The following is a 19,082-nucleotide window of genomic DNA, read 5'->3' as shown; positions in this document are numbered from 1 at the left end:
TTTTAAAGGGTTGTGTGTGTGTGTGTTTGTGGAGATTTTTCCTCATCTGAATCTAGAGTCTAAGGATAGACGGTGTCAATGTTGTGCAGATTGCAATGGCCTCTGAGACAAATTTGTGATTTTGTGCTATGCAGTATAAATCACCTCGACTTGACTTATCACTCTTAGTTTAGTGTGCTCTGTGGCTTTCTTTTTATCGAAACTAAACTATCTGTAAGAGTTCCATTTAGTTAGCACCCATCTCAGCTCAAAATAGTGTACTACTGAGTAGTTTGACTCAAGGTCCATTGACCAACTTTTTCAGGGGCTTTCAACTACATCTTATGGTCTCCAGTAGCAGATGGGGTTTGCTCAGTTATAATGGAGATACATAGTTATCATAAGGAGTAGTAGTGAGGAAGTTAGACAGTGAAAATGTATTGGACTAAACTTGTGGCCAGTAGATCATTATTTAATTTTATTTAATTTTCCTTCACTGTCATCTGATGGTTCTATAGATTAAAAAAGGGCGGGCTAATGTACGCCATTGGTTCACACCTGGCAGACTGGCTGTCTATTGGTTCAATCAGACGTCACTCAGAGCATTCTCTCGCTCTCTCTTCCTGTGTTTCCGCCCTTGGGCTGAGTGAGAAAGGAAGCGCTGAAGACATCGCATTCATTGAGAAGACTGGCATTATTTGGAGATTCCTTAGTTAGGTCCCAGCCTCAGGTAAGAAAAGAGATACCTCGGGGGTTTTGGAATTAATAAGTCAATTCAGTGACCGTGCTAGCCGTACTGTTTTACATACTGTCACTTGCATATGTGACATGTAGCGGGCTGGTTTAGCTAAACGGTCAATCAAATGCAAAGGTTAGCGTGTTAGCTGCTAATTTACGTTACATGTAATCGGGCTATTTCACATACTGTTGCTGCATCCGACAAATGTAAGTTACCGAAGTAAGTGTCCCGTAAACCGCTTGGTCTGGCTTTAACTGTTTCTTGGCTAATGTGTGGTACCTTTGGCTAGGCGATGATAATCACGATCAACATGGTTACTGTCAGCGTAGTAATCATAAACATGTCAAGAGCGAGTTAGCTAACGCCGTTCCGTAGCCCGCCATGTCCACAGGAGATGGATGAAACTATTTCAGACAGGGCAGCTAAGCGATTTGTAGGCTGTGTAAGATTAGTAGTGCGATATGATCTGTGATTTTATGGCAGTACTAAATGTCCTCTAATTATTCTGGTATCTGTTCACGGTTCTTGTTTTATTGTGTAAGAGTATTGCTGATTAACGTTATACGTACCATGTAGGGCTAATTTAATCTCAGCCGCCCACCATTGTCAGCCAGACAATACAGTTTACAGACAGGGCATCAATACCTTCAGTGTTTGTCTAAGATAAGAGTTTCAGTGTTTTTAAAGGACGTACCTTTGGTGGGATGACTCACACCCGTGTGGAGGGTTAGGCCGTGCCTTTAACAGCAGTACTCCTTGTTAGAAAGGTGCGAGGTCATTGTACCTGTGTGAGAGAGTCTATTGACACACTCCTTGTTCAAGAGCTAATGTGAGAGTTTATGTGTGGGTTCACAAAGGTAGTTTGACCAGCAGGGCTCAATGGGGAATGAAGGGTGTGGTCCAAGGACGTCTGCTTAGGAAAGCTTGGTTTTCTCTTTAAGCCTGAAAGCAGGTGGCCCTCCTGAAGCTGTGAATCAGGTGTAACTGAAAGCCATGTTGTGGTGACTGCTGACATGGCATTTTTGGTGATACTGCCTACTTTGCCACCTGTTCTGCATTACAGTATTGCAGATAAACAGGCTCCTCAGATAGGATTTTTTTTTAACTTGCGTACTTTTCACTGGAGAGTGAAACCTGGCTGTGAGTGTCCAGTTTGGTGTAATGCAACCACAGTAGAGAATAGTGATTGTCATTACTTTTTACAGAGGCTTAAAGCGGTAACCTTTCTTGAACCTGTATTATTCACACTCTAGCCCTTGCAAGTCTTTGCTGAGCTGAAAGGCGGGGCAATTCTTGAAATCATTTCTCATTATATAATAATGGAGTGTGTGGCTAAAACGGGAGTATACAAATCATGCATGTTTTTTGGAGAAACACCCCACTTCCTGCCTGGCCCTTGCCAGGTCTTTACAGGAGTTGGAGGCTCAGAAAGGGAGCTCAGAAATGTTTGAGTGAATGAACAACATAAATGTCGATTGCTTTTTTTTTCTGACACATTGTTTTATTGACTGTTAAACGATGACTATGGGTCTAATTTGAAAAAAATCATGCACTAATACACGGGTCAAACATCTGTACCATCACTATTTAAACACTTTATTCTCCTGACACCTATTCTTTTTACTTGTTTATTGACAACATGATCAGACCCTCTATTGCTATCTTTGTCTCCTTCTGTCTGTTTTCTAAAATTTCTGACACCTTTAGGAGGCTGAATTCAAAAAGAATAAAGGAGAACTAAGTAACAACAGAGTGGAGAGACAGAAGGGTAGATAATACAAGTGGAGGAGAGTAGGTGGGAGGAGGAAGTGCAGACTCTTGTCCCATGGGTAGCAGAGCTGGGTCATTCTAACTATAGTCTTTTTGTGGGTGGTGTTCTATAATAATGTAATAATCAGTCAGCGTTTCCTGTTCATGTCTGAGCTGCAAGTTACTATTCCTTCAGCTTCTGCCTTTGAGATCTGAAATAGCACAGGCAACCTGGATGTTGATTGCAAGAATTTTACTTGATGGAGATAAACTAAGTATGTTTTTTTTTTTAGCTGCTAAGGGTTATATAATATAAGCCATAGATATATGTGATGGCATCTGATATCGTATCACATACTTAATGACCCAAATAATCTTAGTTTGTCTGTCAACATCACTTTGTGGAAGAAGATGAAGCCTCACTGTTTGATCTGAAACATGTTCAGGCATTTTACTTACAAACATGGGTGAGCTTTGTTGGTGGTAGTGATGATGACAAAGGTAGAAACAGATATATTACATTTCACTTCCCCTTTCCTATTACTTAATTTCTAAAAGAACGTGGTCCGTATTCTGCCCATGAAATAAACTGAAAGAAACCTATTCTTAACCCTGTCCAAAGTGTAACTTTGTTTAGTGTCTTTCTTGTGATGTGCTAGTAAATTTTTTCATCAGACAACCAGAGTTGTCAGCCTTAAAAATGATTTTTGAAGTTATGCACACTTTCAAGAATAAAATTTATATTTCTTATGCACACATACAGTAGATGAGTTTTTTCTATTAAGGCTTGTTTTAACATTGTAGATGCAATCATACATCTTATAGACCTGCTTAAATCAACCAGGTTTTCATCACTTGTCCAGACTGGAAAAAAATAAGCACTTAACATCTAGCCTGTCCAGTGACCTTAAATCGTGATATTTGTGGCTCTGTCCTTGTGCAATCCTCAATCATTTGTTTATATGCCCAGCAGTATAGCCTGAGTGTACGGGTCAGTGTAGGACAGTGTAGGTGAGTGTAGAGTGCAGACAGGTTTGCAGTATTATTGGCTCAGAGCCATCTGTTGTTGTCTTGAAGGATTAGCAGAGAGGAGAAGGAGAAAGGAATCAATCAGATTGGACTAATGGATCCTCTCAGTGTCTCCGCCTGAACCCACCCATTGCCATCATTATCCCTGTCTGCATGCTCCATTACTCTTCTGTGCACGCTCAAAGTACTGGACCTCACTGTAAACAGTGGCTGTTGTTTTAAATGTGTTGAATTATATGTCAATGAAGTGGAAAGTGCTTTTGAGTAGGATAATATGGTAAATGGTGTTATTTTGAGCTGATCTTGTCATAAGAGCATTATGTGTGTGTGTGTGTGTTATTTATCCCTTATCCCTGGCTGGCGGCTCTGCTTTTTCCAGATCCTGGCCAGAAATGTCATCTCATCATTACCTTCTGTAAATCCTAGAATTAGTCTGGGTAATTTAACCAAAATTAGGACCAAGAAAGTCATAAATAAAACTTCATATGATGCAAGACCAATCTTTCCGTATGCTCTCACTGGCTAGCAAAGATTTGACTGGGTTGGAAGTAAATGAAAAGAGTTAAGACTTTTGATGTATTCTGCCAAAAAAAAACCTCACGTCTAGGCCTAATTTTCAAACATGTTTCTAGATTCTGGATACCTGACAATCTGTAAAGGGGAATACAGTCATGATCACAGTAGCCTCCATATGTTTTTCGTGTCCCTGGACATCTCGGTGTTGATTATGATGATCACTCCCCTTTCCAAAAACATGCGAGCAAAGGCTTGTAATGACATCATGAGAAACAAACCTGGCGCTGTTCCACCATCACAGCACAGAAGATTGCTGTTGGATGCGACATGCAAAACAATTTTCATATTATTTGGAATCATGGGCTATTTTTAATCTGTCAAATATAATGCTTAAATTAAAATTGATTTGGATTATGATTGTAAACCTGTTTAATGCTGTGTTCATAGTTCTTCACAAATATTGATATTCCCTTTATGTATTTTTTAGGATTTTCCTAAAGCCTGTATACATTTTATTTACATTATTTTCTAGCCTAATATTTTCATTTGGGCCAGATTTTAATATCCATTTGGGCCTATATTGTTTCACCACCTTACTTGTCTAACACTATTAGCTTAGTTTCAATGCTGCTTGAATGTCTGATCTTCCTCCCAGTTAGCGGTGATAATATCCTGCGGTATACTAGACTTTACTGACTCTGTTTTCCAGGATATGATGTAACGACTGTACAGTAGAACATTAGGGTGAGATTATTATTGTAGATCATTATTATATTCATGTGCTTTGATTAAAGTCATCATTGCTAACATTTGAGCCCAGCTTCAACTGCTGGCACTCAGGCTTGCAAATGCCCATGCTATGACTCTCATAATCATTTCAGAAATAAATGTGTGTAGTTGTAGTGGCCTAATGGAGGAGGTGAGGGGAAGCATTAGTCCAGGACAGAGCCTGGATTGTTGAGACAAGGAACTGAACAGTACGAGAGACACAGGTTCTTTAGGGAATTCCTCTCAATTGGAGAAATCACTCAGGCAGCTCCTGGGAAATGGCACTAAATGTTTAAAGAATCCTTGGCTAAACCAGAGAGTTGACGAACAGCGTATTTTTTTCTGCTGTCACCAAGTTTAGTAATGGTGCTGTATTTCACAATTGACATGAATCAGTGAGACTGATGTGATATTCCTGCAAGTAAGTACTTGTGCCTATTCTGTCCACAAACACACACATCTTTGTCTTTCCTACAAAAGTGCTTTTTGTTTGCCATAGCGCGAGCCAGCCATTTGGGAAAGACGAATTTAAGTTTAGGTGTGTACAGTAAAATGTGTGTGAGTGATTAAGACTAAGACCGTCTGTGGAGTCCTGCAGGGAATCTTGAAATCATGAGGTCATTTTGTGTTTGGACTGTGGTGTGGGAGAGGGAAATGAAGGCTGAAGCCTCTTCATTTTGTTTGACAGGGTACACATCTTTGTCTTTCCTACAAAAGTGCTTTTTGTTTGCCATAGCGCGAGCCAGCCATTTGGGAAAGACGAATTTAAGTTTAGGTGTGTACAGTAAAATGTGTGTGAGTGATTAAGACTAAGACCGTCTGTGGAGTCCTGCAGGGAATCTTGAAATCATGAGGTCATTTTGTGTTTGGACTGTGGTGTGGGAGAGGGAAATGAAGGCTGAAGCCTCTTCATTTTGTTTGACAGGGTACACACTCACTCCCTTACTCATTCACTGAGCTTTATTTAATCTTAACTGTGGTGTTATTTTCTTATAAATCTACTCTAGAGTTTACCCCAGTATTTCCTGCCACAGTTACAATTTGCTTTATTTTTCAGGCCTTTAATCCCTAGAAGAATAATATAAACTTGCATTTAAATATCCATTATTTACAATAAGCTTATTTTGTTGATAATGTTTTCTAAAGTAGCACAAAGTTTGCGTTCACAAAGAGTTGTTGGGGATCCTAAAGGGAGCGGTCAGATGATTTGTCTGAGCCTGAGAAAGTTCTTCCTTTGTTCCAGCTGTGTGCATGTTGCATCATTGCAAGGCCTCATTATCCAGCCCAGCTGTGATCGACCATTGTTTCACAGGGATGATATAAACAATGTTTACCTCATTTCACAAGATATAATTACATTACATTGTTTTAGTCAGCTAAATTAGAAGGAGTTGTCTGCCCCATCTCTCATCATGAATATTTATTTGTGTGTGTTTGTGCCCTCGTTTGTCTTCAGGTAGCCTCTCCCTGTTCTGGAGCAGTGATTCCAAGAAGAAACAGTGTGGCTGTGGTCTGCTCTTCAGTGTTGCTTGGAAAGCTATAGCCGGCACCATGGCGTTGTCGTACAAGAAGGACCTGGACAAGTACAAGGATCTCGACGAAGATGAAATCCTCAACAAACTGTCGGCGGAGGAGCTCAAACAGCTGGAGACAGCCCTCGAGGAAATGGACCCTGAGGTCAGGCCTTGATGAGGGTTGGAGGAGCTCCAGGGCTCTTTAGTGGGAGGGACTTCCTGTAGCAAAGGGATTTGAAATGGCCAATTTAAAATAAAAAAAGACTTTATGCATTTAACTTATGCTCATAAAATCTTTACAGCCATAATGAATTTTCTCAAATAAGGGACAAAACTACAATCTCAAACATGCTCCAGTTTTCACAAAAATTGCAGCTAGTTTTACCTGGTACCAACAAGTTTATGCTTCTTGTCTTTCCTGGAATGCATTGAACTTCACAAATTCAAATCCAAGGGTGGATTTTTCCATTGTACCACACCTCCCAGTCCCCAGCCTCCATGTTGGGAAAATAATTTAAACAGGGAGTCTGATGTGAAGTAGCTCTGTCAGCTGCCAAGTGTTTGTGTGTTTATTTGTGACTGTTGAGTATAATGAAATGCCCCTCAGGCGCTTGGGCGTTTTATTTAAATTCCATCAAACCCAAGTGAGACAAATCACCCTGCATGGTGACCTACAGGAAAGGGCCACAGGAAACAGTCAGAAATAGTGGGGAAATATTAGCCAGAGTCTTTGAAACCATGAGGTTTTGGTTGACATGCATTAAGTTAAACTAGTTCATAGTATGTTTAGTTCCTGTTTTGAGGAACTTGTAATTCATGCCCATTTCCCATGTGACTCTCAAACTCCTATATCTGGCATTGATGCCAACTACCACACAGGCCTGAAGATGCAAGGTATATACTGGCATTTGCTTGCAGCACACACCAAATAGTTTAGTACACAATTATGAAAAATGCTTTCAGAGTAGAACAGCCATCTTAAATAAAATTGATGCTATACAGATGTCATAGTACATATTCCTTCAAAGAGATACTGACATCACAAACTGGTGTGGGGCTGGATTGGGCATCAGATTGGCAATACAATGAAACCTTTCTACTTGTATTTTTTGCTGTATAACACTGTTTCAGAAATGTAATCGCATGAATTGATTTTTATTTCTTTACTTATTTTTTATATATAAGGCATACGGATACATTTACAGCTTAAAAAACATAATTTAGCATTTACCCTTTACCCTAGTCTATAGTGAGTGTATTGAAGTCTTCATCAGTTGACAGGTCTAATGTGTCTCCTTGTCTCTTCTCCTCAGAATGCTCTTCTCCCAGCGGGCTTACGTCAGAAGGACCAGACGGCTAAGAAAGCAACAGGATCATTCAACAGGGATAGCCTCCTCAAATACCTGGAGAAGGAAGCCATGGAGTACAAGGACAGAGACGATGTAGTGCCCTTCACTGGAGAGAAAAAAGGTGTGTGTGTGTGTGTTAGTCTACAACTGTCCACAATAGAGCACCAAAGAGACAGTCATTCCAACATGAATATTTACTATTTTAAAAACATCTCAAGACTGAAAATCAAAACAGAGAAAGTCAAAGGATAACAGTCCTCAGTTGACTGATAACATTGTGCAGATCAAAATCAGTTTTTTTTTAGTGATAACTGGTGCTTTTTTGATTGTTGTGTGGCATTTTGACTTTAAATGAACGTCAATCCTTGTAGGTGAAGTACAGGTCAACACAGACAGTGTTACAAAGGGCTTTCCACTTGAGAAAAACTATTAAAGTCAAGTATTGTCATTGAAATGTTGACAACGATACAAATTCCAGTAGGGATGTTGTATAGTGTTATATAGTGTACCACAACTAACTCTCATAAATAACATCAGAAGTGTGTTGCTGTCATATGTTAGTGATGTATTTCTCAGGGGATGAAGAATCGAGGTGTGTCTGTGTGTTTGTGTCCATCAGCAGTACAGACACACAGCAGTAATTACTGCTCTGCTGTGTTTGTAGGTATTATTAATGCATGTCTGCTCTTATGCAACATACAGCAGTGAGGGGGAGGTGTGTTTGTACCAGGGGATAGGAGATAGGGAGTGTCAAAGGAGTAGGGAAGGTTAGGATTAAATGTCTTGAATCTAGTATATTATTGTTTATTGATGTTAGTTGGTAGATAAACTTTTTTATCAGTTTAGTTTCTAACGGCTTGATTCCACCGGGCATGGATGCGTCGCGTTCTGGCTGCGACATGGCTGCCAGAGCTGATTGCAGCCATTCTAGACAATGCTTCTCATTCCACCAGATGCGCAAAATCAGGCAGGCAAAACGCTTTGCTTGGTGGGGTGTAAAGCCGCGCGGAGGATGGAAACAAAACCGCGTTGCAGACACATCGTCGTACAGCCGTGCCCAGTGGAAACAGGGATTAAAGCAGTGGTTCCCAAACTTTTTAGACCACGGCACCCCTTCAAAGGAAATTTGACCCCCAATATAACATGCAATTTTAGATATTATATTATATAACATTATATTATATCAATATTAAAATAGGTCCAGTGTGTAACATTTAGGAGTTGTTGGCAGAAATGAAATATAATATTCATAAGTAAGTATTAATTAGTGTATAATCACCTGAAAATAAGAATTGTTGTGTTTTCATTACCTTAGAATAAGCTGTTTTTATCTACATGGGGAGCGGGTCCCCTTCCACGGAAGTCACCATGTTGCACCGCCATGTTTTTACAGTAGCCCAGAGCTGCGGGTTGCAATGGTTGCAAACTGCAATTTCACCACTAGATTCCACAAAATCCTGCACACTGGACCTTAACTTGAACTAAACAATGAATACAATTAAATACTCTAATATGGTAAATGTATTTATTTCATTAGCTTATATTTAAGGTGTACAAGGACAAACAAACAAAACAAAAGGTTGCAGGGATTTTAACGGGACATGTGAGCCTACTGTTGCAAACACTTTGATGTGGGGAGAGAGAGCACAACCTGCAGGTCTGAATCCACTGACAGGCCATTTCTTGTCTTGTTTACATGTCTACTAGAGATGAGAGCACCAGGTCACACATATGATGTTGGGAATGTGCAATACCACAGTGAATGTGCTATCAGACAATGATGGATATCTTTCTTCCACAAGCAGCCAAAACCTCTATGTTAAGCCGTTAGCCGAGTAGTAGTTCTGTTGGTCGGCTCAGATTCAGTCATCTTAGACTGTGTTGAGGGATGTGATGTATCAGCATTTGAAATGGATAGTAATCAGTACTGTTTGCGCAATAAATCAATCAGTCAGTCAGTGTGCCTCAGTCCCTTCTTTCCCCCTTGGATGTATCAGCATTTCTTTGAGCTCTGTTTACGGTGTCAAATCTGTCCATCGCTTGCTCTATTTTTGTGACTGTCGAGCTCCTGAAGTACTCCCAAGCCAGAAAGCATGTTTGTGTTATTATGACAACTATCAACTGTGAGTTATCATGTCGTGAGCTCCGGCATAACTGCATATTAAACAAGAGTTTTTAATGCAGTGATTTTGATTTTCATTGCTTTTTTTTAATGTAAATGTTATGTAATATATTTTTTAATGTGGTGAAACGTTATTAAAAACCCACAATAAATTAACAATGATATGATAAATCTTGCGGCACCCTTGGCTCCTCAAGGCACCCACTTTGGGAACCACTGTTCTAGAGATTAGTAAACCTTTACTTGATGTGCTTAAGACTGAGGCCCAGGCCGAGGTTTTTTCTCAGACAAAACTATGCAAATCTGAACCTGAAGCATTATTTGAATGAGAGTGATTTCTCAAGTTGACATAGATTTTTTTTATTGGTTAAAATGTCAATCAACAAATATCCTGGGGGCTCACTGGTTAAAGATTCATACTGAGTCCAGCTGCGGTCTCCTGTCTTAACTATACAATAAAGTCCTAATGCCGTAAAAATAAAGTTTAATTTTACAGCAGTTGAATGTGGTTGTATGGGATTCTCACACAGTTACATAATCAGGCTTTTTAGCAGGCAACTGTGCCTGTAGTATTGGCATTGAAGGAGTGACACCAGACATTGAATGTGGGATGCATCATCATTACAACAGTCTGTGATATCATGGACTTGTCTACCCAAAGGGGAATACAATTTGTCAGAGGTTTCCTGACTTTTGTCACAACATAATAGAAGTTTGTGGCGGTCATTTTCTTACAACAAGGGGAAGTAAACAAACACCCACTGCTGATCCAGATGGGATTAATGTTGTTGTAAAAACTGAAATAGAGAAACCAGTTCTGTTCAAACAGGTTTTAAGACATACTTGTGGTAATCTTTCTAGAAGAGAGAAAAAGGAGATATGTTGTGTGACAGCATGACAGAAAAAAAAGAAAAGTGAGTATTACTGGGTAGAAATTCTTGTCCAGAGGAATTCCTTTTGTTGGGATCTCTGTAGATCTGAACGCTACTCCCTCCCTGGAGAGGAAATATGGTTATGACATCTTCCCCCTGACCCAACCCTGGCCTGTTAGAAATTATACTCCCTGTGTGTGTGTGTGTGTGTGTGTGTGTGTGTGTGTGTGTGTGTGTGTGTGTGTGCATGCATGAGTGTGTGTGCGCACCCTATGACAACATGGAAAAACTCAAATCACTGTGTTGGTTCTCTGGTATGTAGCTGATTCTCTTCCCCTTGTTATGCTCACCCCCTGCTGATAAATAATGTGGTCATGAGTGAGTGTGTGTGTGTGTGTGTGTGTGTGTTTGTGTCTCCTTTCAATAGGGCGCCTAATTTCAGAAGAAAACAGCTTGCTTAAATGCCATGGCAACCATTGCAGCCCTTTAACCATGTTTTTATATTGGCTCAGTCCTTATTATTAGTGTACTATAAACCATCCTTTCTTATTGTTCATTCCTTCTGTTTGTCCTTGATTTCCTTCAGGGTTTGTCAACATTATTAACATTAAGAAGTTCTGGCTAGATGGTGGTTGAAGTTGATTTTCCGCAGAAAAGGAAGATGATTGTATTTTGAGAGGTACACATTATTGGTGGCATGTAAAATGGGGTTCCATCGAGGTTTAAAATGGGCACAGTTGACTTAGTCATCATGCGTCAGAGCAAAGGAATATTTATTGTTACACTAATTGGAGCATTCAAGGCAATGGTCTGATAAACATGTTTGTTATGGTTATAGTGGAAGGTGTGGCTGTTGCACCAATGAAAACAAACTGTAGCTCTGTAATGCACACCTAATAATCAGTTTTTCTTATGAATTGCTTTCACAGTTGAAGCATTTGCCATTAAGCAACCGTGGTTCAACAGGGAACTGGTACTTCAAAGGCAATCAATCAGTTACTGCAAATTTACTGCTCAAGATGTAATAATGGTTCAGTTTACAGGATTATCCTGGTTTATTACATCATATTTTCATCGTTTTGGCCTCATTTCTGTCATTACCTCACCGAGTCAATTGCTGTGATCTGGTAATACTGAACAAATCCACAGGTTAGCCAAAATTATTTGGAAGAGTAAACGAAAGCCAGTTTATTGTGAACATCAACAACAGTTTACAGGCCAATTTCTGGGTTCAACCGAACTATCTTGCTTGCTGTAGTTGTATGTAAACAGTTTTCCTGTGTAATGAGGGATTATTACCATCATTTTGGGTGCGCTCTATTTCTGTTTTACCTTCAAATATTGTGGTTCAGGTAATCTGGCAAAACTGCTTATTTATAACCTGTCTGATATTCTGAGTGCTCATATTTCTTGCCTCATCTGATGTCACTGCGTTCTCAGACCTCAGCAATTACTTTGTCGAGTAGTTGTTGTTATCATAACCCATGGAAATCATTTCCAAGTTACAAAAGTAAGATCCAAATTGGAATGAACTGGAACTATGTTTCGTACAATGTTTCGTCTAAGTTTTGTACTGTCATCTTGTGAAACTTTACAGTACTGCGATCAACATGTACAACACCAGTATGATGTATTATGAATGAATGGCAGTGATGAATGACTCGTCTCATCAAATTAAAATACGCTTAAGGCATTGCTTGCATGAATGACTGTTGCCTTGACTGGAAAAAATGTGCCATTTTTTCCCTCCTGGGATTATGAGTTTCAAGTCAAAGCTCTTCAAACCCAGAATTTTCTGCATTTGTCTGATATTCCTGATACTACAGACACTGCGTTATTGACGTGCCTGTTTTCCCTCAGCATTTGTACAATGTTGTACCCCAATGTGTTTTCTTCATTTAGTCCATGATATATGCTCCTGTGGGATCATACAGATGACAGGACTTTGGCCCTGTCTTCTTTATGCTTCTGAGGGGCTAAACGTTGCTTCAGTGTCGCTGGCACAGGATGCTGCCTAATGACTGTATTTACTGTTTACTGGCTTTCAGGAAGTGCCAGAGCCCCCACAAGGGACCAGTTTGAACAATTTGACTGGCTTGACTGCTAGAAGGAGGGAAAGAAGGAGGGCCTGTTCTTGGGGTGTTTTTGTTTAAGGAGACAGGCACACAGAAAGGCAACGAATGGCACCCACTGTATGGTCTCTCTGTCCAGTGCAAGTGTTTGTTGACCCAGCAGTGCAGTTTAGATTAGACTCCAGTCATTGTTCCATGACTTCCTTCGCTCCTACTGTTTCTTCCCTTAGATAGGTTACCATGGCAATACCACAGTTGTCAGTCATGGCTCGACTAAGTTCAGCTAGTCTGAGCCACTGATGGTTGGGGAATGTTGCGTAAAATAGTCGGAGGCCCAGACTTATTTAAACAGCACATTTCTGTTGAGACTTCACCTCCTTGTCAGAAACATTACCATTATTATAAGCTGGCCTAAACAAAAGCTTCAATTAATTTTATATTTTTAACAATATTCAATCACAGTGGAAGTAATTAAGCTTTTGTAACACTGACTAACAGAAACAAATACCATAAATGTCAAAGGGAAAATAAGTATCCACAAATTGATCTGTGCTAAATCCCTGTGCATTGCAAGAAACCATAAAACATTTAATGAATTTAAGTTAAGCCAAGTAACACACAGTGTGGCACCATGTAGAAATAACCTAAAATGAGAGATTAAAGCTCAAGAGCAAAGGAGTGTGATGACCATTTCAAGGTCCTGCTGTGAAGTGTACAGTCTGAAACAAAATAAGTCAAATGCGTAGTGACTCGACATACAAGCCCTGATTAGTGTTCGTGTTAATTCCAAACCTATGTGTGCAAATAATTATACAGTTGCTTTATGTGGGAATGTGTCCATTTGCTTTTAGACACACACGCACACACACTTGGCAGTCATGCAGTCTTATGACTGTGGCACAAGGCAAGAGGATAGGAATGGCTACAGGAGAATAATAAGTCACATTAACCAACATTTATAGTTGGTTAAAGAAATGGAAGGTTGTGTAATCTCATAAAACCTTCACCTGGCCTGTATGTACCTGTTTCTTCTGTCTGTGTTGATGTTAAAGTAATTTATTGGCTGCCCACTTTTATGAGGGCTGATTCGTCTCCTTTGAGTTTAGAATTTGACTGAAATCCTCATTTCCTCACTGCCCTTTCCTTCTTTCTCCGCAGGTAAAGCATTTGTTCCTAAGCAGAAACCAATGGAAACACGCCAGGAGGAAGTCACAACCCTTGATCCAGAATTAGAAGAAGCCCTGTCCAGCGCCACAGATACAGAACTGTGCGATCTAGCAGGTAAGAATGAATAGATTCCTTTTGAGAAAGCTAAGAAGTCCTTGTTAAAAGGCTTTAAAAACATAACTCTGTATGAGCTATACACACAATGTTGCAGCTCTGAGAAACATTCAGTCTGCCTGAGCCCAGTCTCTGCTCGGACAGTAAAACACAAGCTCCTTTCACTCTGACTCTCTTTCCCAAGGCTCCATCCTTTACTGTGTGTGATGATGGGGGAATTAAAGGGCTCACTGAGCAAAACAACACCGCTTGTCTGCTATGACCTCTAGATTTGTGTACTGTTCACTCACTGGTGCATTTTTGAACCCTGGAGAACACATGCGTACACACTGATTCCTCACCACAGCTACTGAGACTATGGTTTGCTTTTGTTTGCAGCGATCCTGGGTGTTCACACGCTGGTCACCAGTACTCAGACATATGATGGGACTGGAAGTAAAGAGGGTTACAACAGTAAGTACAATTATAGAATTAAATCTATTAACGCAAACGTCCCAAAAGGAACAATACCTTGACCTCTGCCTGTGTGTCTTTTCTAGATGTGATCAAAGGGGAGAAGATGAACCCAGTGTTTGATGAGCCTCCCAATCCCACTAATGTAGAAGAAACTCTGCAGAGGATAAAAAACAATGACAGCTCCTTAACAGAGGTCAACCTCAACAACATTAAGGTATACATAAACACAAGTGTGTGTAGAGTATAGAGTGTGTATATGACTTTGTATATCCCTGGACCAATGGCAGTGTGTCTTTGTTGGTTTTTCAGAACATTCCAATTCCCACGCTGAAGGACTTGGCCAAAGCCATGGAGAAGAACACGCACGTCAAGAAGTTCAGCCTGGCGGCAACACGGAGTAACGACCCAATTGCTGTGGTGAGAGGGAGTGACTTGTGAGCTTTTAATCGCTTTGTTCACAACTCTATATTTACGTCTTTGCTTTATTTCCTCCCTCATCCTCCTCCCAGGCGTTCAGTGACATGCTGCGGGAGAACAAGACATTGCGAAGTTTGAACTTGGAGACCAACTTTATCACCGGGACAGGGGTGCAGGCTTTGGTTGATGCGTTGCGAGACAATGACACACTCACAGAGATCAAGATAGACAACCAGGTACCAGATGCTTTGTGACACACACATGCACATACACACACCAGGATCTGAAATGATCAGCGGCTTCATAGTTTATAAAAATCTTAAAGAAGAAATTCCTGTGAAATTAAAGATTACGATGATAAAAAGTATTTTTTGCACTTCTCCTTGCTGACTTGTTCTTTTTATTGCTGTAGTCATTTAGGGTACAGTAGTTTTTACTGAGAAGTTATGACTAAGGAAGTCTTTGCACTCTTAAATAAAGTGGTTTCACGCAGCCTAAAGTAGTAGAAAATGTTTGTGCTATGCAGCGTTCCGTTGAAGAAAATGCCAACCAACACAAACCACTTGCTGAATAAAACATAAAAGACCAGTTAAGAGTTTCCAGTAGTGGAAAATAAGTTAAACCATATCCCTGTGGTCCAAGTCTGAGTCTTATAGTCTTTTCTGCTATAAACCAAAGTGACGTCCTGACTCTGATGTTGCTATCTTGACCTCTGTATATTCGTGTGTGTTTCAGAGGCAGCAGCTGGGTACTACCGTAGAGATGGAGATAGCTAAAATGTTGGAAGAGAACAACAGCATAGTGAAGTTTGGCTACCACTTCAACCAGCAAGGACCTCGCTCCAGAGCTGCTGCAGCTATCACCAAGAACAACGACCTGGGTATGACACACACACACACACACACACACAACAATTTGAGATTGCAAAAGCCGGGTGAGTTGTTGCCCATCACCTTACCTTCCACCTGGTATCTCTCTCTTTGGGAGAGTCAGTCATGACAATGCCAACATCTCAGCAGTTGATCTGCCTTTACGGTGTGTTTTTTTCCTATAAGACGTCAGTCCACAGTGACTACCTCTCCTCTCTTTTAGCTCCTCATCCTGTCAGAGTCGCGGTAGCACAGGTGTGATGCATGGGTGTGGCTATAAGTGTGTCAGTGCATCAAATGTGTGATGGAGCGCTCACTGCATTAACAGTATGGAGATTGACACAGTGTGATCATACAGCTTTGAGAGTGATGACATCTCACTTCTTGTTTTCTGTACACGCTGTTGAAATGGGTCTAAACTGTGACCGTGTAGCTCATGATGACTCACTTAGTGTTTTTGTGATAAACTAACAGGCCTGTGTAGGTTGAAGGTTGAGTAACATGTTTGCAGTTGTTCATTCTTATATTCTTTACGAAATTGATTTTGGTAAAAAATTCATGCTTTTGGCTCTTTCATTCTACTTTTCCTCTCTAGTCCGCAAGAAGCGAGTGGAAGGGGACCTGTAGGGACGGAGTCCAACCTTTCTCCCAGCCAATCCTGTTGTTTCATCTCACCGTGTGGAATAATTTCAGCCAATGCCCTGGTCTCATCTCACTGTGTGAAAACTTTAGTCTTGTGCCAAACTGTGGGGCAAGGCGCTCAACCAGAACATGTATCTGAGAAGAAGGGAAATAACTGGAATTGCCCTCTCCCGTACACATGTTTATACTTGTGTTTATTATTATGTTGTTATTGAAAGTGTAAATGATTAGTTTGTAGTCATTTCATTTCAGCTTCTCCTTTGAGCCTTTATATGATCTGTCAAGACTTTTTACTTGCTTTTTCCTTTTATACTATGCTATAACCATGTGAAATAAACGTGAAAAATTACCAAGTAACAGAAACAACAACAACAACTTTGTGAAAACAATAACTAACATTGAGAAACCCCTGTATCTTCTACCATGATAGGTTGCTGTTGAGGCCTAAGCTTCCAGTGGAATTCCTGCAGCAGACTTTTGTCATTAAAACGATGGGGATAGCATACAGAATGGTTATAGCCTGGCCATGACTACTAGCCTGCAAACCTTGTCTGACTGTACAGCTGTAGATAACACAAGTTATCATAAGGTAACACAAGTCACCATGTAGTAACAAGCTGACTTTTGCTTCTAATGTTGCTGATGAGATCACTGTTTCTTTCCATCTGCATGGTGGTTTGCAGGTGTTGTTTATTGCCTTGTAAAGCCAGCTTGACTGTCTGGCTGGTGTGTGTAACAGTTAAGTTTGCGCTGGCCTCATGCTGTAGTCAGCCTAGGAACAGATGTTGGCTCACCCACCTTTATATAAATGTAATACTGTAAGTATCAATGCATAATGTTTTATATCACTTTACTGTTTTATTCTAACTAAAAATCTTGTTTTCATATGATTCAAATTCTGATGTTGGTTATTCTAATCACTTATGTCCCTTAACAGGAAATTATAACTAGGTTTTGATATTTTGGATCAAGTAAAAATGGGATTGTACTATAAAAGGAACAGGATATTAACCCCAGTCCATACTGGAGAGGCTTGGCTACAAATTATGCTGTAAATGTCTGCTCAACACACTGGGTTTCTCTAATGCTTAACCATGCCAAAGACTAACACATGCAGTTCTTAAAGTATCAATATTGAACTTAATGGTTATCGGTTCAGGTTTTGGCTTCGTCAGCTATTGTCACTTCCTCACAGTACAGATCTGGGAAAGGAGTCTGTGGGTTAACAACAATGATGTAGACTTTTTGTTTTTAGCTCACACCTTGCCATTACATTTTATTTTTTATTTTTTTCCATTTTGTGGGTCATTTATAGCAAAATGTTCCGTAAGGACCGGTAGTTCAGGGAGATGTGAGGAATAGTTAGCAAACGTTTGTGTGAAACTTCTCAGGTTGTGACTACTTGTGAAATGTTTCTATGAACCACATCTCCCAGATAGAAAGTCTTGTACAGATCGGAAATTTTACTCACACAAACACTTTCACTCGGCTCTCAGCAGCATCTCAGCAGTAGCATGTCATTTATTATGCTACAGACAACATGCTATGTGTGCCTCAAACTGAACTTAGGTGCACTAACCTGCTTGAGATGGGCATAACAGGACTAATTCAGGAGTTACTTGAAACTTGTATATACTGTTTATGTTTAATAGGAACAATATACTGGCATGAAGTCATCACGTGAACATCATGTTTCTCTCGACCAAAAATGCTCGTCATCGTAACAGCCTCACATTCCTTGGACAAGAGCTGTATGGCTGAGTTCAGTACTTTGTGCTTTATATCTGTGTACTTCCATGATCATATCAGCTAGTATTTCATCCTGAACTTTTTTGTTTTCACATTACTGTGCTTTGCTGGATGACAGTCAGCTAAAGTGGAAAACTGCTTCTCTCTCTACTTGGGCTTGTTGAGAATATTCTGTGATTCATAATATGTATATTGTAAAATGGCATCTCAAATTCAAAAGTGCATGCACACACACCCACACACACTTTTATGTGTGTACCACATAAATCTGCACAACTCATTGCTGAGATTTTTTTTTTAAACCTTAAATCAAAACCCAGGTGTATACTCAACACAAGGAATATGTACTATTATAAAGCCACAAGACTGGTAAAACCCACTGCTGAATATAAAACATCCTCAACAATAAATGTTTTTACATACTCTGTCTATGCTTTCTTTCTTTTTTAATGTTTTATTAATCTTTAAAATATATTAATACAGTATATATTATTGACCCAGTTTCGTCTCTCCTCAGTTGTAATGGAGTTGTTCAGTTGTTGACAAAGGTGCAAACTCCACGTCTCCTATTATTTCCTCCCTTAATCGTATATGCAGTAGCATTTTCTAATTAGCATTAAACACAGTACAGCTGAGGTTGATGGGAATGTCATTAGTTTAGCAGGTATTTGGTCATAAACCAAAGTAGGCTACTGGATAAATAAAGATTTTGCCCTGATGGTTGCGCTAGAGGAAAAGTCAGAGGATCACCAAAGTCAGCAAGCTTCATCCTCTGGGGACCATGACAAAATGTCATGGCAATACATCCAATAGTTGTGAAGACTAAAAACCAAAAATGACGGTGGCGCCAAGGGGTTATCCGAAGTCAGTAGAAATCCTCCTCTGAGGACCATGAATGGCTGTACCAGACATTGAGATATTTCAGTCTGGACCAAAGTGGTCGACTGACCGTCAGACAG

At 40.1% G+C, this 19,082-nt stretch overlaps 1 protein-coding gene across 2 annotated transcripts; it reads left to right on the top strand.

Moving 5' to 3' along the window:
* Window positions 1-556: 556 nt before the first annotated feature.
* On the top strand, window positions 557-18,545 carry tmod2 (tropomodulin 2). Of its 2 annotated transcripts, none has more exons than XM_044192268.1 (10): window positions 557-709; window positions 6,237-6,457; window positions 7,608-7,764; window positions 13,868-13,990; window positions 14,369-14,443; window positions 14,530-14,660; window positions 14,756-14,863; window positions 14,956-15,099; window positions 15,599-15,743; window positions 16,328-18,545. In XM_044192268.1, the coding sequence occupies exons 2-10, from the start codon at window positions 6,332-6,334 to the stop codon at window positions 16,357-16,359; spliced, it is 1,041 nt and encodes a 346-aa protein (XP_044048203.1). In that variant the 5' UTR covers window positions 557-709; window positions 6,237-6,331; the 3' UTR covers window positions 16,360-18,545. The 2 variants fall into 2 exon arrangements, with proteins under 2 accessions (XP_044048203.1, XP_044048213.1); XM_044192278.1 differs by lacking the exon at window positions 557-709 and adding an exon at window positions 772-924.
* The last annotated feature ends 537 nt before the right edge of the window (window positions 18,546-19,082 follow it).

The sequence above is a fragment of the Siniperca chuatsi genome, linkage group LG1 (genome assembly GCF_020085105.1).
Source record: "Siniperca chuatsi isolate FFG_IHB_CAS linkage group LG1, ASM2008510v1, whole genome shotgun sequence".
Taxonomy (NCBI): Eukaryota; Metazoa; Chordata; class Actinopteri; order Centrarchiformes; family Sinipercidae; genus Siniperca; species Siniperca chuatsi.
The sequence above is the reverse complement of the archived record's forward strand: the minus strand, read 5'-3'. Positions and strand labels throughout refer to the sequence as shown.

Bases quoted from the DNA above. Each gene is read 5' to 3' on its own strand.
- tmod2 (XM_044192268.1), top strand. From the start codon at position 6,332: ATGGCGTTGTCGTACAAGAAGGACCTGGACAAGTACAAGGATCTCGAC. The intron at 14,661-14,755 runs GTATACATAAAC...TTGGTTTTTCAG, and splicing joins TCAACCTCAACAACATTAAG to AACATTCCAATTCCCACGCT. The intron at 14,864-14,955 runs GTGAGAGGGAGT...TCCTCCTCCCAG, and splicing joins GTAACGACCCAATTGCTGTG to GCGTTCAGTGACATGCTGCG.